This window comes from Sciurus carolinensis, chromosome 17, assembly GCF_902686445.1.
Source record: "Sciurus carolinensis chromosome 17, mSciCar1.2, whole genome shotgun sequence".
NCBI lineage: Eukaryota > Metazoa > Chordata > Mammalia > Rodentia > Sciuridae > Sciurus > Sciurus carolinensis.
In genome coordinates, this window is record NC_062229.1 from 13,969,071 (window position 1) to 13,993,041 (window position 23,971).

Sequence of the window (23,971 nt, forward strand, 5' to 3'; positions counted from 1 at the left end):
CATTTCCTCACTCCAGAAAGAAGGCTCGCTCCAGTTTGCTATCTCCCCTTAATCCCTTTGTTCCCCCAGGCCTGGGCAATCACTCATCTCTGTCTCTCTGTGGTTCTGACTGTCCTGGACATTTCATGTCAGTGGAATCATACAGTATGTGGTCTGCTGGAGTTGGGCCTTTTTGGCTGAGGATGCTGCATGTTGTAGCCTGTGCTTCATTCTTTTAAGGCTGGATAACATTCTTATTGTATGGATGTGACACGTTTTGGCTTTCCACTTAAGGGTGATGGACCTTAGGTAACTCATTTGGAGGCTGTTCCTAAGAATGCTAATGTGAACATTTCTGTACAAGTTTTGTGTGAACACCCACGCCTTCAGTGTGTGTTCGTATACACCTGGGAGTGGGATTTCTGAAACAAATGGTCATTCTGTGTTTGACCTTTAGAAGAACGGCCTGCTTTCTAAAGTGGCTGCACCATTTTACATTCCCACTAATAGTGTGTCGGTTCTGGTTTCTCTGCATCCTCAACAATACTTGTTACTCTCATCTATTTTGGGGTGAGGAGTAGTACTGAGGATGGAAATCAGGGGGTCCTTACTAGTGAGCTACGTCTCTGGCCCTTTCTATTTTTTGACACAGGGTCTCTACTAAGTTGTCCAGACTGCCTTGAACTTAGGGTCCTCCTGCCTTAGCTTCCTAAGTAACTGGGATTATAAGTATGTGCCACCATGCCAGCTGTTATCTCACCTTGTCTGCCTTTGATTTTCTTTGCAGTGCTGGGGATCAAGCCCAGAGCTTAGCATCCTGCCACTGAGCTACACCCCAGCTCTCTTTTTTCTTTTGACTCTGGATATCCTTGTAGATGTGAAGTGATGTCCTATTGTGGGTGTGATCTGTGTTTCCCTGATGGCTCAGAGTGTGGAGTATCTTTCCATGTGCTTGTTAGCCATTCTAATATCTTCTCTAGAAAATTGTCTGTCTGCATCCTTTGCCTTTTGTTTTTGCCACCAAGCCCTTTTCACACTTTAAAAATGTGCTGCTTTTTTTTAAATTAAATTGTAATAGTTCTTTATCAGAGATTTGCTTTGTAAACACTTTTCTCCCATTGTATATTTTCTCTTTTCACCTTCTTCATGGTTGTCCTTTTTCTTCCTTTTTTTCCTTTTGGTACTGGGGATTAAACCCAGGGACACTTTGTCACTGAGCCACATCCCCAGCCTTTTCTATTTTTTATTTTGAAAACAGGGCCTCATATAGTTGCTGAGGCTGGTCTCAATTGTGGGATCCTCCTGCCTCAGCCTCCTGAGTCACTGGGATTACAGGCATGTGCCATCATGCCCGGCTCAAGGTGTCCTTTGAAGCATAAGAGTCTTTGTTGTAATTACCATTCATCTATTTTTTGTTTTCTGCTCTGGTGTCATAGCTAAGAAACCATTGTCAAATTCAGGGTCACAAAGATGTACCCCTTTGTCTTTTTCATCGTAGTTTTACCTTGATTCATTTGGCATTCAGTTTTACTTATGGCGTGAGAAGAGGCCCTCTGTTATGCTGCTGGTGGGCCTGTGACCTTGGTACCACTTTTATGCAGCTTCTCTGGCTTATGTACCAAGAGCTATTGGGATGCTCTGGCTGTTACCCAGCTTAGCCGACCCCCTTCCTTCATTGTTTCCCATGGCCTCCATGATAAAGTGCCCCACCTGTGGCAGCTCAATACATCAGAAATACATTTTCCTGCTGTTCTGGAGCCAAGTCTGAAACCAGTGTGTTGACAGGCCATGAAAGCCACAGGGGAGGATCTTTCCTTGGCTCTTCCACCTTCTGGTGGCTCCAGCAGTGCTTGGCTTTGTGCCAACTGTACAGTCTCTGCCTCCAACTGGCATGACCTTCTTTGTGTCACCCTGCTTGTTGCTTTCTGTCTCTAATGAGGACACTTGCATTGGATTTAGGACCCACCCTGGTGCAAGGTGTGATACTCATTTTGATCCTGAACTGATTACATCTGTACAGACTCCATTTCCAAGGTCACATTCTGAGGCCTCAGGTGTGGGTTGGGAACACACACTTAAAGTCCTCTCCTCTTCTCTGAGGCGCAGCAGGACCTATGGCCTCAGTCCTTCCTGCCTGCTGCACCTTTCCCTCCTCCTTCCCATTCTCCTTCAGCTCTGGCTGAACTACTACCTCCTCCAGGAAGCTCTCTCGGCCACCCTCAGTGCCCCACTCCCCGTTTTTCCTGACCTCACCATTCTTGACACCATGGCTGTGGAAGTCATGGATTTCTGTCTCCCATCCACAAGGGCAAGGGCCCTCCTGGTTCAGTGCCCAGGCCTACCAACCTTTCTGATTCCAAGATTCCCTGGAAACCTGGCTTCCCATCACTTGGGATAAAACACACCAGTTAATTATTATCACTGAAAATTAGTAGCCAGGGATTCTTCTAAGGTTTATTGTTCAGGCTCATGTCCTTTACCTCAGCAGTTTCACCACAAGGAATCTGTGTTAATGAGTCAACTGTCAATCATGGCTTCACTTAGAATAGCAAAATAAGAAAAAGAAAGAAACAACTGAACAACTTGGTCTGGGGGTGTAGCTCAGTGGTAGAACACTTGCCTAATATGCCTGAACCCTGGGTTCCATCCCAAAAAATGAAAAACCAAGCAACCTAAATGCCAAGAACAGGCAAAGGTTAATCCTAAGGCACACTGTCCACCAATAGACAGCAGACGTAGAAAAGTTATTATTCTGTGGGGAATGACGGGGAAAATAGCCATGACACGATAAGCACTGTGGCCTGTGGATAGCTCAGGTGTTCTCGGTGGAGCACGTGTGGGAACAGGAGGAGGGTTCTGGAGGAGATGGTGGTGATGGTTGTGCTCTGTGCTTAAAAATGGTTAAAACGAGCATTTTTATGTGTAATTTATCACGGCTTGAAAAAATTGGTGGGAATGTATTTGGCAGGGTTGTTAATGATAACACCTCCAGGTGGGAGGATCTCAGAATTATGTCCCTCCTGGTCTCGATGAGGTGGGATAGGACCCTTTCACTTGCAACAGACAGAGCCATCAGATGCTAAGGCCTGGCTCTAGAGGGGGCTGGGGCTGCACTGGCCTTGGAACGCTGCCTGGAAACCAGCCAGGAACCTGACTGTGTGTTGCACCCAAGCCAGTCACACTGGGAGGATGATGGTGTGGGGCCTCCTCCCTGCCCCCGCTGGGGCCCCACGTGTGCATCGCGGCCTCCTCTTGTCAACTGGGTGCTGGCTGTCCTATTTTACCACTATTGACCCTGAAGGCCATCGAGGAGGGCACGCTGGAGGAGATCGAAGAGGAGGTCCGGCAGAAGAAATCGTCACGGAAACGCAAGCGGGACAGCGACGCCGGCTCCTCCACACCGACCACCAGCACCCGCAGCCGGGACAAGGATGATGAGAGCAAGAAGCAGAAAAAGCGAGGGCGGCCACCTGCTGAGAAGCTCTCCCCAAACCCACCCAACCTCACCAAGAAGATGAAGAAAATCGTGGACGCGGTCATCAAGTACAAGGACAGGTAAGTGGAGAATGGCGCGGGCGGGGGCAGGCTGGCTGCGGGCTCTGGCCTCGCACATGGGTAGCGTGTCACGTTCTCAGATACTGGGTTTCTGCCTCTGCCCTGCCGTCACAGGAACAGGGAAGCACACCGCCTTATCACCACGAGAGGGAAGATAGCGTGTGGCAGGGAGGAGGTGACATGCGAGGAAGAGAAGGTCTAGGGGCCCGCCTGGCAGCAGTAGGTGGACCTGTACCTACTGGTGATATTGAGGATGGGTGCTGATCACGTGGCTGGGTGGACTGTCAGAGAGGCCCTGTGGCCTGCGTGTGGCAGCTAGCTTTCCTGCTCCACACCTCTCACCCCCATGGCCCTCCCAGTCTCCCTGTGCCCTTGAGGGTCAGTCCACTGTTGAGCAGTGCTGTCTGCCAGGTCCACTCCCCACATTGGGGTCCCTGTTCCTCACCGACTCAGGAAGTAGCACATAATTTCATCTATGGCCAGGACCCATTAGTAGCACACAACCTCCATTTGTGCTTTATGTGGACCATTTAAAGAAGAAAGTAACGCTTCTTGGTGGCTGTCCAAGAAGACGCACGCTTTCCTCCACTCACAGCTAGGCAAAGGTCTGTCCCTGCCTTGGGGCTCCCTCTCCCCCTGCCTTCTGCTGCTTGCCATCTCATTCCTCTTTCTGATACATGCTAGCCAAGACTGCCCCCATAATGGGAGGGTTGTGGTAACAGTAAACAGTGAGTCAAGATGCAGAGCATCGGTTTACTCTTTCTCAGGGAAAGTATCAAGGTGTGAGCTGTCATGCCTGGAGAATCTTGCCAAGTGCGAGGCTTAGGGAGTGGTGATGGTGTGTGACGAGTACGAGTTGTCCTGAAAAAGACTGATTTAGTATCAGAAGAGACATAATGAAGCTCACCAGCTAGGTCTGAAAATACAATGCGTAGGTGTTTTGAAAAAAAAGTATTGACTTATATGCAGACTTTACGTCTGAAGCAAATTCCACAAAGAAAGAAGTAGAAGCCTAGGATACCAGATATGCAAAAGCCTGATCAAATAGACAGACCTCCGTGTTTTATTTTTTGGTGCTGGAGACAAACCAGCGTCTCATCGCTGCTTCAGCACGTGTTCTGCCACTGAGCTGCACCTCTGTCCCATCCTGTATTATTTCTGATGATTTTCTTGAGAAGGAAACTTGAAGAAGACCTTTTAAAGGCCAGTGAGGAAAGTAGACTGGGCTTTACAGTCAGTCCTGCTTACGTTTTAGATAGCTACGTAGGAAGAACCGCCTTGACCCCCGCCTTCCACCACACACACATATTCCTTTGAAGTAGATTATGGAGGTAAAGATAAGAAGTGTTCTACGTGCTAATGGAATGGAGATTGATGGATATAGAATCAGCTGATTTCTCTATAACAAAAAGACCACATACCCAACACCGGGAGTTTACACGGGGAGACCAACCTGTGGCAGCTCATGCGGTTGGGATTTTGATAACAGAGGATACGATGGAGGCTGTGATGATCAGGACCGCTACAGCAGGTCATGCGGAGGAGGAGCTGGGCACAGCAGTGCTCAGGACAGGGGTCCGCTGTACAGAAGGTGGTCAGCTTCTCCGAATTGTAGTCACGGAGAGGATCTAAGTCACATTCTAGATCCTGGTCCTGCTCTCCCCGTCACTATTAAGGCATGAGGTTGAATTTCTGAAACCTGCCATAGATACTGTTTGTAGACAAGATTTTTTTATTGTCTCCTGTTCAAAAATAAACAGCACCTAGTGAGGTGTCTTTTACACCTTTTAGGATGAGTAATTTTGGTGGAGTTGAAATGCTGTTTTCATTCTGCATTTGTGTAGTTCAGTGCTTTGTTCAAAATTAAAGTGTTTTCAGGAAAGTATATTTTGCATGTATTTTCTTACAATCTATAATTTGACTGCTGAGAATATTCTATGTACAAACTTGATTTAAAAGGTTTTTCTACTGAATCCAGGGTATTGTGAAGATTGAAGTCTGTGTGTAAAATGCTACCACATGGCAAAAAGCAACAATAAGCAGTTTGCTAATGTTCTAGAAGAAACCATGAGAGATCTTCATGTCCTTTGAGTAGGTAGTCTTTTCAACAGGACACAAAAGCCATTGACCATTAATGACTGTGAAATTAGACTTCACTAAGATTAGGAATGTATTCAGCAAAGGACACTCTTCTTATGACAGTGAAGACCCATTCCACAGACTGGGAAAGACAAGCTAGTTTGAAGACGGACAGTGGGTATGAAGAGACCTCCCGGAAGGATATCCGTCTGCCTGCTCAGCGTGGCAAGCGTAAGCGCCATGGCACGCATACCACAGCATTGCGAAGTGCATGTTAGAACCAGAGCTGCTGCCTCCACAGCCACCAGGAAGGCAGGGCTCCTGCTGGCAGGGCTGTGGAGCACCCAGACCTTGTGCCCTGCTTTGGAGGAATGGTCCATTCTCAGCAGTAACTAATCCTATCATCTCCCCCAAGGGCCAAGTGCATGTCCACACAGACAAGGTTCCGAGTCCCATAAGGGCAATCAGCCCAGTGTCCATCCACTAGAGAACAGATACACATATTCCTGCTATGCGGAGATTTTTTTCCTCAGCCTCCTGAGTAGTTACGTGGGGAATCCTATCTTTCTGAGAACAGGAAGCCAGACACTAGGCAGGGCCAGAATGCTTCCAGTTATGTGAAGTTGAAAGACTGCTTTGTGGAGTTGGGAGTTAACCCCTCTAGATAGGAGAAAGCAGTACAAGTGGGCTTCCAGGGTATGTGGAGAGCTCTGGATCTGGATGTGAAGACATTCTTGTCTGCTACGCTTCAGGTTAAACAGCAACGAGGGGACCTGGGGAAGGGCCTGGGATGATTTTTTTCATTTTCTTTTTTTTTTTTTTTTTTTTTTTTTTTTTCTTTTCTTTTCTGTGCTGGAGATTGAACTCAGGGGTACTCAATCACTGAGCCACATCCCCAGCCCTGTTTTCTATTTATTTAGAGACAGGGTCTCACTGAATTGCTTAGCACCTCACCATTGCTGAGGCTGGCTTTGAACTCGTGATCCTCCTGCCTCAACCTCCTGAGCCACTGGGATTATAGGCATGCGCCAACATGCCCGGCCGGTTTTGCATGTTTCTAAGAATAAATATTTAAATTATCAGTCCATTCCATGTCTCATTAGCATCATATTTACCTGTTTATCATGCAACAAGGGAAAATGTCTCACCCAGCGACTGAACATAATATTCTCCCAGCCTAGGACATGAGATGATAAATCAACGGGAAGTTGAAAGTAACTCCTAGGCTTTGTGAAGGGGCTAATTTGTCAAGATAGTCCAGTTGCAGTGTGCCCAAGAAGACGAACTCTGGACTTGGCTACACTCCTTGCTTCTGTCTGACTCATGAGGTGGAACACCATACAGCCGAGTCCAAGTGTGGTTTCTGCGTAGCCTAGAATCCTCCTGGAATGGGCGACTTCGCAGAACTGGGAGTCACCCGCTGGGCACGGTGGTACACACCTATAGTCCCAGTAACTAGGGAAGCTGAGGCAGGAGGATTACAAGTTCAAGGCCAGCCTCAGCAACTTAGTGAGTCCCTCAGCAACTTAGTGAGAGCCTATCTCAAAATAAAAGCACTGGGTATACAGCTCAGTGGTACAGGGCCCCTGGGTTCAGTTCCCTGTACCAAAATATACTGGGAGTTACCACAGAAACCAAGAGGGACCATAGAGGAATGACAAGTGGCACAGCACATGGGTATTGGCAAGGGAAGCCTGCAGAGTGGACCTTGGAGGAGCACTTGGTTTGCACTCAGAATAGTTCAGTCCATTCCCTAGATCATGGTTTGCTGGTGGCCACACAGGAAGAGATCCAGCTGGGCACATCAGCTAAGGAAAGATGGGGCACCTTGGTGTGGTGGTGCTCATGTGGAATCCATGTGCTGGAAGGCCAAGGCAGGAGTTTGCAAGTTGGAGGTTCAGCCCCAGCAACTTCGCACGGACCCTGTCTCAAAAACCAAAAAGGACCAGGAATGTATCAACCTCATTTGGCAGATAATTTAAAAAATGGTGCTTGGGTACAAAAATTGACTCATTTTGCAGATATTTCTGACATCCTAAACAAATTTGAAACTACAAGGGAAAACAGTGACAGGGTTCAACCTATCCCTTGTGAGGGTAGGGAAAGACGAGTCCCTATCCCCACCACGTATCAGAGGTTCTCTAGAGGGACACTTGGAAGCTGTTATACTCATGTTATAGACTGTCACAGTAAAAGGGCAAAGATGGCAGTCAGCCAGAGGAAAAGGGAAGCACACAGGGCAGCATCCAGGAGAGCCCTGTGAGCTGAGCTTCCAGTGGATTCACAGTAAGCGCTCTCCTAGGAACAGTGAGACAACGCAGTGTTTCCAACAGGGAAGCCTCAACCTCCAGGCTTGTTTGGGGGATTTTCTGGGATCAAGTAGACATGACTGACCTTCCAGCATCTCTGCAGGTCAAGTTGATGCCTCATGACCCAGAGCTACCACCCCAAACCACTTTCAAGCCTTTCTAGGCCTAATGCCCCAGAGAAACAGAGATTACCTTGCAGGATCTTTATTTGCCCCTCTTTATTTGGACCAAGGTAGGTCCTTTGCACTTGTTAGACACCTGCAAAGTTCCAAGCCACCAGCTGCCATGGCAGGGATGTTCACAAGTCATGCCTGGTGCCCCTTCGCCTTGCATACCTGTGCCACACCCAAGAGAACTTGAGTGGGATAAAATTAGACGTAGCATTACAGTTCACTTTTTTCTGTTGCTTACTGGGACAGTGACTTGAGAAGTAGAGACAGGAGGATCTCAAGTTCAAGGCCAGCCTCAGCAACTTAGCAAGACCTTATCTCAAAATTTAAAATAAAACAATCTTGATGCAGTGGTGTATGTCTGCAATCCCAGTGGCTCAGGAGGATTGCAAGTTCAAAGCCAGCTTCAGCAACTTAGCAAGACCATAAGCGACTCAGTGAGACCCTGTCTCTAAATAAAATACAAAAAAAGGGGGTGGTGCTGAGGATATGACTCAGTGGTTAAGTGCCCCTGGGTTCACTCCCTGGTACCAGAAAAATAAATAACATTAAATAAAATGGACTAGGGATTCGGCTCAATGGTAGAGTACCCCAGGTTCTATTGCCAGTACCAAAAAAAAAAAAAGAAAAGAAAAGAAAAAGAACGTAATTTTCTGTTGTTCCTTTCCAAAAAAGAAAATTAAACGTTCAAGGAAGCATTTGGGTTTTCTGTTGGTTTTTTTAGTCTGCTTTCCAGCACCCTCTAATCGGCGTAGTTCTATAATTGAGTTGAACGTGGAACCTGAAGAGAGGAGCAGGTACTGCAACCCAGTTCTTTGGGAACACTGAAGAACAAGTACAGGGCGGCATCATTGATTAATGTCAGGAGCCTGCCTGATCCAGCAGGAATGCACACTGCTGCTTGTACCATGCCTGGGAACCTTAGGTGGCAGCTTGATTGTACCTCAGTGCAACAGCACCCAAGGGACAACAGTGGCACAGCCTGTACCAACTGCTGTGTTGCAGCCAGACATTTATGGAAAGGTAGGGGTGCCCTTCCTGTCACTTGCAGTCATTCCGGATGTTGCTTTTGATTTATTAGGTGGCATTTTGGAGCCCCCAGGCTATGTTTACACTGGCAGAATCGTACTTGGTGTCACCTTTGTATCACTCCTCAGATGTTTGCAGCTGTCTTGCTCAGGAAGCTCACCATTCACTCTCACTCCAACCCACAGCCAGTGGACCAACCGCTCCTCAGGCTCCCTGGCTGTATGTGGGGCGCTCCCTGGAGTGCCTAGACCTCGACACCGCAGGCAGCAGGGTGGTCTGAAAAGGCACTTCAAATTGTGGCCCCGCAGGAGAGGAAGACGGGAGAGTACTGGTTGGCGCGGATGGCCTTCAGTAGGAAGGCCCACCTAAGCAGAGCCTGATGAGCAGGTCAGCTGGGAAAAGAAGAATAACAAGTGTCACAGGCAGAGGGGACAGTGTGTGCAGAGGGCTGGAGGACACTGGCTTCCCTGGACCAGAAGCTGAGCAAGGCTGAGGGGCTCAACAGGAACAGAGTCCATGCTGAGGAATTCCCAGGGACCCCAGGGCCATTCACCTGCTCACAGCAGAGAGTGCTTCTGTGATCTGAATCTCAAAACCACACTGAGGCACTTCCAGAATCAAAATCAGAATGGTGCCTGGCATGCACCAGGCACTGGGTTTCATCCCCAGCAAGAAGCCAGAATAAAGAAATGAAGTTGGACGTAGGAATTTTTACTTTAAACCTGAAATGCACCCGAAGTTAGACATGGCTTTGGGGTTAGGTTAGATTGTCAAGGGCTGTGTGTGCTGCCTGATGGTACTTCGTTCCCCTTGGGTCCTTGAGAAGCTGTCCTATAGCCAGTGGTCAAGGCAGCAAGTGGGTGTCCTGTGTGCCTCCTCTGGTACTTTTGGGAAAGTTTTAGCGGCACAGCTGCTGGAAAGTGCTCCCTCAGCAGGGCTGGTTGAGAGAGCATCTGTGGAACCCCAACTGCTGCTGCTGGCCGGGGCCAGGCTGGGCAGTGTGCGGGGATGGTGGAAGAGGTGGCCTCACTTCCAGGCATGTGGTCCGTACAGTGTGGCCAGCTAGCTTCAACTTGCCACACGCCAGCTCTGGCCAGATGAGGGTCTCTATCTAGCTGGTAAGCTCCAGAATAAGGACCAGGGTCCCTGCCCAAATAACCCCAGCAGAGGGCACAGTGGAGCTCAATCTCGCCGAGGTTCTGAACCTGCCTGGAATTTGTTTAGAAAAATATCCAGCCGCCCTGTGTGTAAGATGACTCCACCACGGGCTTCGCACCCTGTGCTAGGGATACTTACACACTCCCCTCCAAATCAGCTGTCGTACCAAGTTTAAAGACATAAATTCACATTTAACATCACATGCTTAAAGCAGAGGTGCAGGCGTCCGCAGCTGAGAGCAGATGGATCTGGGTGGGCAGCCCTCAGTTTTCCTGCCTGCCTGCCTGCCCGAGGAGGGTCTTCCGGAAGTTCAGCAGCAGGTCTCGTGCCCTGCTGCCTTCACCTGGCCAGCATTTGCCAAGCACCTGCATACTCCATTAGGCAGTACTTCAGTGCTACATTCTCCAAGCCCACACCCCAACACCCACCTGCTGCTCCTGCTAGACCAGAGCACCCCCCCTCAGTTCCCAGGGTCAGGATCCTTCCTTATTTGCCATTTCAAAAGGACCTTGAGGCATCCTGCGGCTGTCAGTTTGTTGCCAATTCAGAAAAGGAACTGGGCCTCTGGGGATGCTGGCACTCAGGCCGTGGGCCTCCTGCACTCAGGCTGGCCTCTGGCTGCGCCGCCTGGGGAGCTGCAGCTTGCTTTCTCCTTTATTTGCATCACTTCCTGGTCTGGAGAAGTATTCTTGGGGTCATTGTGCTGTTCCTGAAGACACAGTGGTGTTGGGGAAGCTGCTGCTGCAAACATTCCAAGTAGATGCCATGCCTGGGTTATGATCAGATTCTGCCACCAGCAGAACGGAGAGTGGGTGTCAGGATTCCAGAAAACTTAAATTTGGATTTCATTATGAAAGCCATAATAAGAAACGGTTCCCCCAGACACATCACTGGCTTGTTAGAGTCTATCAGCTTGTCAAAAAGTCTACTCTGTGGGAACTCTGCTCATGGGAACCTGCAGCCAGCCTGGTCTTGGATGCACAGCTTCCCCTACCTGCTCTGTACTGGGAGAGTGCCAAGGTTGCAGACTGCTGTCCTGCATGAGTGAAATGAATTTTTTCTATAAGTAAATGAATTTGCTCTAGCGTTCTCATTTTTTAAATTCTCAGGGTACTTCTTGATAATGTGTCAGACATTGAACCTAGAAAGTTATTTTATACTAAGAACGTGCCTCTTTTATGTGTTTCATTTTGGAGCTATCTTATGTGAGTCTCCTTCAGACTATTCTGCTATTGAATCAGGTTTCCTGATTGAGCTGCTATCGAGCTGTTCCTTTCTGGGACACTTGCCGGCTCTGTTTATTGATTTAGAGTCAAAAGAGACTGGTCTCAGAACAGAGAGAGAGGTCACAGGAAGATGATCCGAGTGGGCCATAGGAAGGCAAGTAGAACTGGAGTCCTGTGTCAAATGAGCCAGGACCACATCTGTACTGGGTGGACAGGATCTAGCTTAAGCTCCATCTTCAGTTGATTGCTCTTGCCTAGCTGAGTCTGTTCAAGCTCAAGGTGTGATGCTGTTAGCCATTTGCCACGTCTGCCATGGTTGGAGGATTAGGACGCTGGGGACTCGTTACCCCTGATTCAGACGTTCCTTTGTTGATTTTAGGATTCACCACAGAGGTCAGTGAACCAAAACTGCAAATCAGTGTTCAAACAAAAGCAAAAAAAAAAAACAGCCTGGCATAGCCTGTAAGCCCAGATACTAAGGAGGCTAAAACAGGAGGATGGAAAATTCAAGGCCAGCCTAGGTAACTTAGCAAGACCTTGTGTCAAAAAATAGAAAGGGCTGGGTACTGTATCAGTGGTAGAGGGACCCTGTGTTCAATCTCCAGCACTGGGCAAAAAAAATATTAAAAAATCCTGGCCCATCACCTGCAAAGGAAGGATATTTTAACTTGCAAAAATCATCAAACTCAGATTTCATTGTTCACAAATGAAGTTTTATTGGAACACAGCCAAGGCCCATTTCCGTATATATTGTCCCTGGCTGCATTCTTACAACAGCAGAACTGAGTAGTTGCCACAGCATGTCAGACCCACAAAACCTAAAATATTTATTTGCAGGAAATTTTTTCCAAAGCTGGATGTGGTGGTACAAACCTATAATCCCAGCAATTCAGGAAGCTGAGGTAGGAAGAGCACAGGTTTGAGGCCAGCCTCTACAACTTAGTGAGATCCTGTCTCAAAATAATTTTGCTGGCCCTTGATTTACAGCAGTGAATGAGGAAGTGGGTGGGGCTGGGGTAGAGTCCATGAGTCAACCTAGCTGAATTCTACCTGCCACCAGCTTCCTGTTGGTAGCCTGCTCTCCTAACCTCTCTGGTTTCTCTATTAAGGTGATAATGGATAGGTGATCTCTCAAGTTCTGTCTTATTTAGGGGCTTCCTGGTCTCTTCCAATCCCCTGTCTCTTCATCTTGTAATTTGGGTTTAAAGACAGACTCAATAATACACTTGAAGGGATGTGCCAATTAGGATTTTTGGCTTAATATGTCAGGAAACCAGCTTCAAAACCCCCCACCCCCTCCTTGGAAAGAAAGGGGGCATATTTTTGGCTTAGAGGCCAGTGAGTTGTTTGTGGCCTCCTAGAAAACAAGCTCTCTGAACCCAGAGCCCTCCCACCACTTTCCCCTGTCCCCTTACAGTTCTGCCTCTCAGCTGAACTATGGGTCCCACAGCGCTGCGGTGGGGCTTCACAGGCCAAGAAGACAGAGAACTTGGCTTCACCAGTTCCTGGTAGAAAATTCCAGAGATCTCTGATTGGCTGGCTTGGTTCCCACCTGAGCAGTTGAGCTGATCATAGCTGACAGGAACACAAGTTGGTATGGAGGAAGGCCCTGTCCTGTCTAAAGGGGCATCATGACAAGTTAAACAACAAAGGTCCCCACTAAGGCTACTTTCTCCAAGAAGGACCTGTAATTTCATCAAGTCACTTCCCAGGTGAGGCCTTGATCACTCTGAGCCTCTACTATAAATTGTGTTCCTTTCTAGGGGATGAGGTTGGGGAAACCCCTGCTGCAGAAGTTGATACCCAGAGGCAGGGCGGCAGAGGTGGCTTTGTTGTAATTGGTCAGCAGTTGTTGCCAGGGCAGTGAAACCTGGCCCCGGAGGCATCAGGTCATGGCAGGTGCTCTTGCCTGTGTCTAGTTTGGGGTCACAGGGCCTATCCCAACAGTCTGCAGATTCCTTCACGACCCAGCTGCTGGCAGGTCTCGGGTTCCCAGACAGTGCTCAGCCTGCAGAAGCTTTTCCCAGAGCAAGTCCCACAAAGACAGAAGGCTGCCTTGCTGGCCACTGTTGCACGATGCAGGCAGCTCCTGGTGACTGCAGTGGAGTCTTTACTAGAACAGCAGCGTACAAGTAACCTCTCAGTGTGGAGGCACCTCAGTTAGAGGCAACTTGGTGAGGCTCAGGTTGGGATTCCTACTACTCTGTGACCCAGAAACTTTGAGCCTAAGTGTCCATCATTCAACAAGAGTTTACTGAGCATCTACTGTGTACCAGGCTTTGTTCTGGTTGCCAGTGACAGTAGGCAGTCATCAGTCATCAAGCATGGGCCGTGCCCTCAGGGCCTGTGTTCTGGCTGGGGAGACCCACGGTAAGGATGGGATGATGAGGGCTGATGTGGGGAGAACTCACCAGGGTGAATGGTCATGTTAAAAGGGAGGAGATGGAAATTTCAGAGAAAGTGGGATTCTTCTGTGATCTTAGGTTAGGCAGTGATGGGGTGGGGGGTGGGGGTTGTTGTTTGGCAGTGCTAGGAACAGAACCCAGGGCCTGGTGCGTGCTACCACTGAGCCACATCCCCAGCCCTTTCTAATTTGAGACAGGGTCTCACTAATTTGCTGAGGCTGACCTTGAACTTGTGATCCTCCTCCTCAGTCTTCTGAAATTACAGGTGTGCCTGGCCAGAGATAACTTTAACAGGACAGGACAGTCATAAGCACCAAGTAAAAAAGAGCATGTGGATAAAGAGGACTGAATTAAGATCCACCCACAGGGCACTGTGAGGAGAGTAAGGAGACAAACCACAGCCGGGAGCAGAGATCAGCAGTGAACGTGCCCAACAAGACAAGACCCCTTGGGGAGGCATGAGCAAGAGGTGGGCTCTGACGCCGTGTGAAAGGCTGTGGAGCCGCTTGCAGCCTGCAGGACGGTGCTCGGCTGCACCAGGAACATGGATCAGAGAGGCGCGGGGGCCACAGCCAGCTTTGCAGAATTCTAAGTGAGGCTGAGCAGTGGGGGCACAGGTGCCAGGTCAGGGACGACGCCTGCTCGTGTGCTGCAGGGAGCAAATGCTGGCTGTGTCCGAGCATGTCCTCACCCTATGGCAGGTACTTTCCCTCCCAGGTAAATTTTTGAGAGAAATGTGAACCAAGCACTGGTATCTGAGTACCCACAGGTCTGGCTTCTAATGACCAGGGCAGGACACAGCTCAGCAGTGGACACCCCTGTGTGCTCACAAGGACAGAGTAGCCAAGACCGTCTCGTAGCAGTGAGGCTGGCAGGACAGGTGTGGGAGCCTCCTGTGAAATTCCATCTCACAAGTTCCAGAGGAGGCCAAGCCCAGCTAGAGCCCAGGGCCACCAGGAGCCCAGGGTGTAGCCCACGGTATTGCATCTTGTGTTAAAGGGGCGTGAGGGCTTGGGTGCAGCTCACTTGCCTGGCATGCACAGGTGGTCCTAGGTTCTGTCCCAGCACCACCCACACAAAAAACCACAGGAAGAGAGTAAGGCGTGCAGGTTCAGGAGAGGATAGAGCTGCCAATGAGCCTGCCAGCTGTGAGGGTGCTGTCCCCAGGTGGAGGGGTGTGGGTGTCCCTCCTAACAGTGCCAGGTCTGCTGTGTCTAGTTTTCCGAGCTTCCTGCAGCCAGACTCCTCCCAGCCTGCTCCCTGGAGGCAGGGAACACGTTCTCCAGTGGGGATGGCTAGTCCCACACACAGGGCAGGGACAGAGGCTGAAGACACAACCTGGAAGCCAGCTCCTGTCCCCCCATACGCCGGGGAAAGCAAAGCCTAGAGGGGAGGAGCGCCGAGGTGGGCAGGGCATGCTGACCTTCCACCTCACTGGCCAGTGCCTGGCCCAGCCCAAGTGCTGATGGTTGGGAGAGGTGCCCCTCTCCATTGGGTCAGGGGCTTTGTGACACATGGAGACACCAAAATGAGCACGAGGCTGCCCAAGACCCAGGCCATGAGCAGCCCTGGAAAGGCAAGCTGGCTGGTAAATCTGGCCTGAGGATGCTGAGAAGGCTCCATTTCTGCCCATAATTACTAAAGAAGATTCAGGACAGTGCTGATTTTTCCTTGCACCTGTCTAAAGTTGGACATTGAAAGGCCCAAGTGGCGAAGCACCTGGAGGTGCCAGGGCAGGATTACACCAGACGTTTGGTGGAAGGGTTCACATAAAGTCTCAGGTGGAGCATGTTGGCACCTTGGGTGAGGAGGGGGCCCTTCAGAACAGGACTGACCAGGTCACTCGGCTCCTTGGATAACCACCCCACAGCTAGCCAAGCCCACATACTGTCCAACTATCCATACCCTGTAGGAGCCCTGGGTGGGCCAGCCAGGACTTGAGGACAGAGGAGGATGCTAGGGCAGAAAGGGACATCTGCTCTCCATGTTCTGTGGTTTTGTTTTTTATGTGCTGGGCATGAATCCAGGGGCACTTTACCATTGTGTTCCATCCCCTACCCTTTTTTATTTTGGGGGAAAGGACCTCCCTAGGCTGCTGAGGCTAACTTCAAACTTATGATCCCCTGCCTCAGCCTCCCGAGCCACTGGGACCTCCATGCCCAACCTGGGTTCTGTTCTCGAAGCATCTGCCGTCATCCTCGGCTGTGTTCCCTGTGGAAGGCAGGGCTCCTGGTTTCACCAGGAGACAGTGCAGGAGACCCCGCCGCACTTTGTGGCCCCTCTTCCTCTGCTCCCTTACGGAAAATGTGCACTCACCCGGTGGAAAGCCCTGGAAGACCTTTCTTCTTGGATTCTTTCTACCTTTTCTGAAGGTTGCTGGCTTGTGGTGCCACCTGCAAGAGACAAACCCACACATGAACCTTGGTCTTTGGAAACGCCTGTGTGTGATGCCGCCAGCATGAGCAAACTCACTGTAGCACCAGACATGAGCACCAGCCGCTGGTGAAGCGCCGTGCGTGCGGAGGGCAGTCGTTTCCTCCAGGGCTGGGGCTGGAGCTGAGTTCCAGGTGTATCCTGGGCCTTTCAGCAGTGTCCCAGAAATCACGAGACAGTGCACATGCACAGTTCTCGAGTCTGCAGTTCCTTCTCATCCTCTCTGCTCTCAAATGGTGGGGGGGTAGGGAGTCTCCCAGGAGGGCGGCCCGGGAGTGACGTGCGCCATGTCCTGCCTTACAGTAGTAGTGGACGTCAGCTCAGTGAGGTTTTCATCCAGCTGCCTTCCCGCAAGGAGCTGCCTGAATACTACGAGCTCATCCGCAAGCCTGTGGACTTCAAGAAGATAAAGGTAACCCCAGCATGGGGTGGGCACTGGGACTCTTGGCAAGCGCGTACCCCACATTGATACTGGGGACAATGTGATAGAACCGGAGGCTTCCATGGGTAGCCCCATCTACCACAGAGGCATATGGGAAAGATAATCAGAGACCCAGCAGGGACGTGGCCAAGCTAGTCAGAAGCCAGTGACTAATTCTTGGGGTTTCTGGTGGCCTTAAGCACCCCAGCTAGCCAGCATGCCTGCACGCAGCTGGTGTCCAGCCCTTCCTGGAGGTTACTATGGCCCTGAGTTCGCAAAGGGGCCCAGGGGTCTGCAGGCGCACAGTGGGGGCAGGTGGGTGAGGGGGCCCTGAGGTGAGGCCTGCCTTCCCCCCACAGGAACGCATCCGCAACCACAAGTACCGCAGCCTCAGCGACCTGGAGAAGGACGTGATGCTGCTGTGCCAGAACGCACAGACCTTCAACCTGGAGGGCTCGCTGGTGAGCAGCACTGCCTGGGCCCTCTGGCCCGGCCACCTTTGCCCAGGCTCCAGACAACCTGCCCCTCGGTTCAGTTGATGGATTGGCTTTAAACTTCCCAGTCTGGGAACTTGAGCTAACGTGTATTGACAGTAATAGCACACGAAAAAGAATGAGCAACCCCGCTGAGGAAGCGGACCTGTCCATCCAGGTGGCCCTGTGCAGACCGGTGGAGAAGTCGGGGTTTAAATGCTCTGGGGGACTCTCATGAAAGGAATCCTATGGATGCAGCCTTTTCTGTGGTGAACTTGATACAACCCACACCCTCAGCTTGGCAAAGTGTGTTTGGGATGGGCGCCTCCCAGGAATGGGGTTTTCCTTTGATGAGTCTGTGGAAGTGGAGGCCTCTGCAGGGGCTTGCGTTTCTCGTATCACTGCCCACCTTCTCAGAGCCTTTAAGAGACGCTTGCTGGGGTCTTCAGAGGAAGGGAGGCGCTGTGAGCATTCAAAACTTAACCTCCCTCCCCTTTTCTCCAGGAGCGTGTAATAAGCCTGATGCTCTCAGGGCAACCGCTGGGAGACACTCTGTGGGGACAGAAGCCCCACTCACCCAGGGCTGGGCTGGCCACTGAGCTTGGGATAGGGTAGCCTTCTGACCGCACCCAATTCAGCCCTGTGTCCCCACCAGATCTATGAGGACTCCATCGTCCTGCAGTCAGTCTTTACCAGCGTGAGGCAGAAAATCGAGAAAGAGGATGACAGCGAAGGCGAGGAGAGTGAGGAAGAGGAGGAGGGCGAGGAGGAAGGTTCAGAATCTGAATGTGAGTCCCAGGGAGAAGGATGAGGGCGGGAGCAGGTTGGTGGCAGATGCGCTGGCTCCCCGGGCTCACCACCTCTCTCCTCCTTGCCCGCTTTCTGGCCCCCACCGCAGCCCGCTCCGTCAAAGTGAAGATCAAGCTCGGCCGGAAGGAGAAGGCACAGGACCGGCTAAAGGGGGGCCGGCGGCGGCCAAGCCGGGGGTCTCGGGCCAAACCAGTTGTGAGCGACGATGACAGTGAGGAGGAGCAAGAGGAGGTGAGGTCCCCACAGCCCTGCAGCAGCCCAACTGGACCACCCAGGGCTGGTGGGCAGCGGGGGAGCCAGACTCCACACACCAGGCAGCTGTCGCAGGTCCAGGCCGAGGCAGTGGCCCGTGATAGTGGGTGCTAGAGGCCCTGCTCTGCAGTGAGAAAGCTGAGGCTTGCCATTATGTGACTTGCCACAGGTCACACAACCACCCCTGCCTGAGTCTGTGACCCCATAAGCCAGTGGGCACCCACAGTGGTGGCACAAGAGGCCTCAGGCTTCTGGCGACAGCCTGCAGTGCAGCCCACCCCAGGACACCAAGGCCCCCTGTCCAGGCAGATGGGCAGGATCTTTTCCAGGGTTGGAGGTGGCACCAGACAGTCCATTTGGACAGATGTAGCACCCTCCACGACAGGGGGCGTTCCTGGTGTCCTTGTCCTTGTGTAACACGCCATGCCCTTGGGCCTCTCGTCCTTCTGCTGTAGCCTGTGCAGGACAAGGACTGGGGTGTGGCTCAGTGGTAGAAAACGCGCAGGACCCTGGGTTCCATCCCTAGCACCGCTAACACACAACCCCCAGACATGGTGCCAGGGCCGTCTAGTGTGATGAGTCCACAGTCTCTGACACTGGTGGGCCCTGGGCCCAGGAGAAGTGCCAGGTCACACCGTGGCGAGCGTGCTTCCGGGCGGAGCCAGCAGATGCCCTGGCTGGCCTTAAGCTTGGCTCCTTCCTTCTGTGGGACCTGGGAGGTCCCTTTTTTCTCCAGCCTCAGGTTCCTCTGTGACAAAGCAGAGTGGTCCTGTGTACTCCGGGTACACCACAGCCCAGGCCCAGCTCCCACAGAAGCTCGGTCAGCCCCCTCGTTTCCTGGGTTCCTCTTACAGCTTTTACAGTAGCTTCAAATAAAGTCCCAGGGGAAAAAAATCTGACCTTCAAGGACATTAGTGACATCCTGGACCATGAGAGGGCTGGCCCTGGGGCTGGGTTGTAACAGCGCCCCTCTGCACAGTTCAGGTCCTGCGGGGCATTTTGTGGCCCTTACCAAACTATGTAACTCATTTACATGGAACAGATGCTTGTAGTTTCAAAGCCACAAATATTGGCACAGGGACAGGCAGACAGCAACAGAATGGAACAAGGGGGTCTGAGTGGGTACCCAGATCCCAAGGGGGAGGGGCGTGGGCGCAGAGCCAGGCTCTGGGAAGAGCGGAGTTGCTGTCGTGCCCCAGGGAGGGGCTCCGAGGCTGCCTGGTGCTTCGCTGCACAAGTACGTTTGAAGTCCAGGTGGCCTGGTAGGGTGCCGCCTCAGGTGGGGTGACTCACTCTTCTGTCCCTTGTCCAGGACCGCTCAGGAAGTGGCAGTGAGGAAGACTGAGCTCCGACATTCCAGAGCCTCCGTCCGCCCCAAGCCCTCGTTCCCGAGCTGAGACGGAGTAGCCCTTAGCAGTAACGGGTAGCAGCAGACGTAGTTCCAGACTTGGGGGAAACTGTATAAACAAAGAATCTTCCATATTTATGCGGCAGAGAAGATGTAGGACCGTTCGTGTCTGGCCCTGTCCTGGCATCGGTAGCGTTTGTAACAGCATTAACTGTTCAAGGGAATCATGCATTGGGCGCTGCCCCGTCGCGCTTCCCTGGCGGCGCGGCTGCGGCTGCGGCTGATCACTGTAGTGTAAGTGTGGGTGCATGTGTGTAGCCGTCCACTCCTCGTACTGTACTCTGTTGGACAGGTCAGACTCGCCGGGGGCCGGGGGCCACGGGCCCGGTGGGGTATGTCAGTGTCACTGGATGTCAAACAGTAATAAATTAAACCAACACCACAAGACAGTGGCCCCGGTCACTCCTTCCTGGCTCCTGGGCTCCCACTGCCAGGAGTCGGGGCCAGGCTCTGTCCAGGTGCCAGTCCTCCATCACCAGGACACCAGGGTCCGTTTCACAGAGGAGAACACTGAGGCCTCGGGAGACAAGACAGTCTTGACCAGGCCACATGCTTGGGCTCCTGGCCCTGCTGTGCTGGGAGCAGACAGTAGCCACCGGGGCAGGCAGGGCTGTGACGGGGACGTGGTGCTCAGGGCATCCCAGGAAGCGCCAGCCTGCAGTTGGGATGTGTCAGTGTTTTCATACCCACCGGCCGTTCCTCAGGCGTGACCCTTTAGCTCTTTGGACGTGTTTACAAGAGTCTCAGGCAGTGCAGATCCTCCAGGCCCCACCTGGTGCCCCTTGCACACACGAGCCTCACGCTGACAGGTGACTGCTTGGAACGGTTTGTCTAGTTTCAGTTTAGTTTTTAGAACAAGGATTTGCCAAGATCCTTGCTCCATTATTTTGGAAACCCCCCCTTTCCCTTTGTTTTTGTGATAATTTTGACTTAATAGACCTGATTTATTTTGACGTTATAGAAAACCAGCTCACCAAAACTGATTTCGTGGTATTCAGTATAAACTGAGACCAATTTTATTTATTTATTTTTGGGGTACTGGGACTGAACCCTGAACCCAGAGGTGCTTTACCACTCAGACCTTATTTTTTATCTTAAGGGTCTCACTAAGTTGCTGAGGCTGGCCTCAAACTTGCCATCCTCCTGCCTCAGCCTCTCAAGCTTCTGGGATTACAGGCATGTGCCACCACACCCAGCACTGAGACCAGTTTTAAAATATGCCCCTTAAGCAGAGGCAGAAATAAGAACATGTGAAACCCGTATATTGTAATATTATGGGTTATGATGATATGGCAGCCAAATCCAAAATAATATCCACTTAGACGTGAGATCTGACTTCTTATTTCTGTTGAGAGTCTGGAGTTGGTGTCACACAAAATCAGAAATAAGCATCTATGTTACTGTTTCACTGTGCACCACCTTATGTCCTCATGGCCCAAGATGCCTGCCATGGCTCACTCTATACAAACCACACTTCAGCTGCCAGCAGGAGACAACAGGGAGAAAGGCTCCCCCTCCCACCCTTCAGAGGTATCTGATACCTTACTTGCCCTACCTTCTGTGCAGTACTAGGGCTTAAATCCAGAGCTTCACAACAAAGCGGTTGGCAGGCGCTTTACCACTGAGGTGCAGCCCAGCTCCTTTTTTTAAATTTTATTTTGAGACAAGTCTGTGTTTCCCAGGCTTGCCTCAAACTAGTGATCCTCTTGCCTTGGCCTCCCAAGTTGCTAGGATTGCAGGCATGTGCACCATGCCCAACAATGTTGGCTGTTAACCAGGGCATTCTGGCCTAGTGACAGCTGCTTGCCAGCCACCAGCCCTCCTGGCCTGTGCGCTCACCCTTGCTCCCTCTTCCCTGCAGACCAGGACCTCCGCTCCTGATTTCTCCCAAACCCTGAGGGGTAGAGGATTCACTCTCAGTTCATGGATGGCTTAAGCCGCCTGCCCAGGCTGCACAGAGTTCTCAGGGGCCACCTGAGAGGAGTGGTGGGTTAAGAAACAGGAAGGTCTCTGTCCCCACACAAGCAAGGGAAGCATCTGTAAGACATGGGTGAGCAGGACCTTCAGACTGGGAAGCCCACCAGATGCGGTGGCACATGCCTGTAACCCCAGTGGCTCGGGAAGCTGAAGCAGGAGAGTTCAAAGCCAGCCTCGTGAGGCCCTAAGGAACTCGGTGAGACCCTGTCTCTGAGTAAAATATAAAGAAGGGCTGGGGATGTGGTGCAGTGATTAAGTGCCCCTGGGCTCAATCCCCGGTACCAAAAAGAAAGAAAAGACTAGCAAGCCAGGTCCAAGTGCAAGGGGAGCCTGGGCAGGGCCCTGACAGCCTGGATGGGGGCCCCATATCTTCCCACTCCCCTAATTCCCTTCTCCTGTTGGGTGGGCTTGGGGCCCCTGGTAACTGACCCAGGGCTGTGGAAACAACACTGTGACTGCCACAGGCAGGCCACGGAAGCGCTCCAGCTTGCACCTTTCCTGCTGGGACGTGCACATACTCTTAAAGCCACTGGCTGCCATAGGACAGCCCAGCCGCCATTTTTTGCAGAAGCCCAAACATGGCCATGTGGGTAGCACACCCTGGAGCCTTGACCTTCGGCTGTCATCTGCAGCCTCCAGCCACACTTGTGAAGCCAGAACCACCTGGTTGAGCCCCACCACTACATTCTTGACCCACAGAAACCAGGAGACAATAAACTGATGACTCTTCAGCCACTAACCTGTGGAGTGATCTATTACACGGTGGCAGTAACTGGGACGGCATGACACAATTTTTTTTTCTGGTACTGGGGATTAAACTTGCGGGCACTCAAATCAAGGCCACATCCCCAGCTTAAGACACAGGGTTTCACTGAGTTCTCAGCACCTGGCTTTTGCTGAGGCTGGCTTTGAACTCAGCCTCCCGAGCCGCTGGGATTACAGGCGAGCGCCACCGTGCCCGGCATGAACGATTTTAAACGAGACAGATCTCACTAAACTAACAGTTTTAGAAGGTGGTGTGGCTGGACCGTAAACCAGCCAGCCAGATGCCAGTTTGGGCGTGTACACGGGATGGCCCTGAACTACATCACTGCCACGTCAACATTTAGAGAAAGGTCCTCAGTACTCCGAAACTGTCCTGAACTGCTCTCATCCACGGGGGGAGCTCTTCAAGCTAGTGAGGGTCTGGTCACCTCTCCACTTTAAGATTCTGCACAAGTGATTTAAGTCAACTGAAAAGTTGGGTTTCGAGTTTCTGCCAGTGGCCTCAGATTTCAACAGCAGTAAGACAGCTTATCTTTCACAGCAAGATATCGTAATGAGGTGTCCAAAGTCCAATTAAGTCCACCAACTGCTGATTTTGCCCCTGTGTTCCTGCCTCTCATGGGGCCCCGCTGGCCCCACTGGCAGTGCAAGTCAGCTGTCACCCCTCGTATCAGGCCCCACCACAGACCCATCTCCACCTCCACCCACCTGCTGCCCGCGTCCTGGGCCCACCACCATCGCGAGTCCAGACCAGTGTAGTCCATCTTCCTTCCACCTTGGCTCCCCCTGCTCCCAAATGCATGTGGGGCCCTGGGCATCCATGCCTGGCACAGCCCCAGCCCCACCTAACTCAGCCCACTGGAATCTCACCTCCCACGTTTCTGGCATCTGCACAGGCAGGTCCCTCCTTCCCATAATGCCTTGCTGGCCAGTCTCTTTCCCTGAGCCTCATCTCAAATGTCACACTCCTGCCCTTTAGCCTTCTTTGATAATCTTGGGCAGAACATACTCATAGCTCTCCCTAAGAATATAGAAGGCTTGCTTTGGAGGCGCTGGGGTGGCACCTGGGGCCCTGATGTGCTAGGCAAGTGCCCTGCCACGCCTCCCCCCCACCGCGCCACTTTAAATTGTGTTTTCAGACAGGTGGCATGCTACTGGAAACAAGGAAATCTGGGGAACATATTTTTAATTGAATGCCTTACAGCCTGAAAAAAGATTGGGATTCTATAAGTAAAAACTAAAATGGAAAAAAAAAGAAAAGAAAATGGAACAGGCCGTGGAAAATCGTGCAGGTGCTATGGGAACAGTATGGCAGCTCCTCAAAAACACAAGCCTTAGAATCACCGTATCCTCAGGCCGCGGTTGTGGCTCCGTGGCTGAGGGCTTACCTGGCACGTGTGAGGCGCTGGGTTCAATCCTCAGCACCACACAAAATAAATAAAGGTATTTGTCTATCTACAACTAAAAATGTTTGGGGGAGGTCCCGGGGATTGAACTCAGGGGTACTCAACCGCTGAGCCAC

At 51.5% G+C, this 23,971-nt stretch overlaps 1 protein-coding gene across 1 annotated transcript in view; it reads left to right on the forward strand.

Moving 5' to 3' along the window:
- The window catches only part of Smarca4 (SWI/SNF related, matrix associated, actin dependent regulator of chromatin, subfamily a, member 4), an 85,931-nt gene extending 63,448 nt beyond the window's left edge, over positions 1–22,483 (forward strand). Inside the window, 6 exon segments of the mRNA XM_047530230.1 lie at positions 3,281–3,534; positions 16,647–16,755; positions 17,124–17,225; positions 17,893–18,025; positions 18,136–18,278; positions 19,612–22,483. Of these exon segments, the coding sequence (XP_047386186.1) occupies positions 3,281–3,534; positions 16,647–16,755; positions 17,124–17,225; positions 17,893–18,025; positions 18,136–18,278; positions 19,612–19,644 (774 nt within the window). The 3' untranslated portion in view covers positions 19,645–22,483.
- The last annotated feature ends 1,488 nt before the right edge of the window (positions 22,484–23,971 follow it).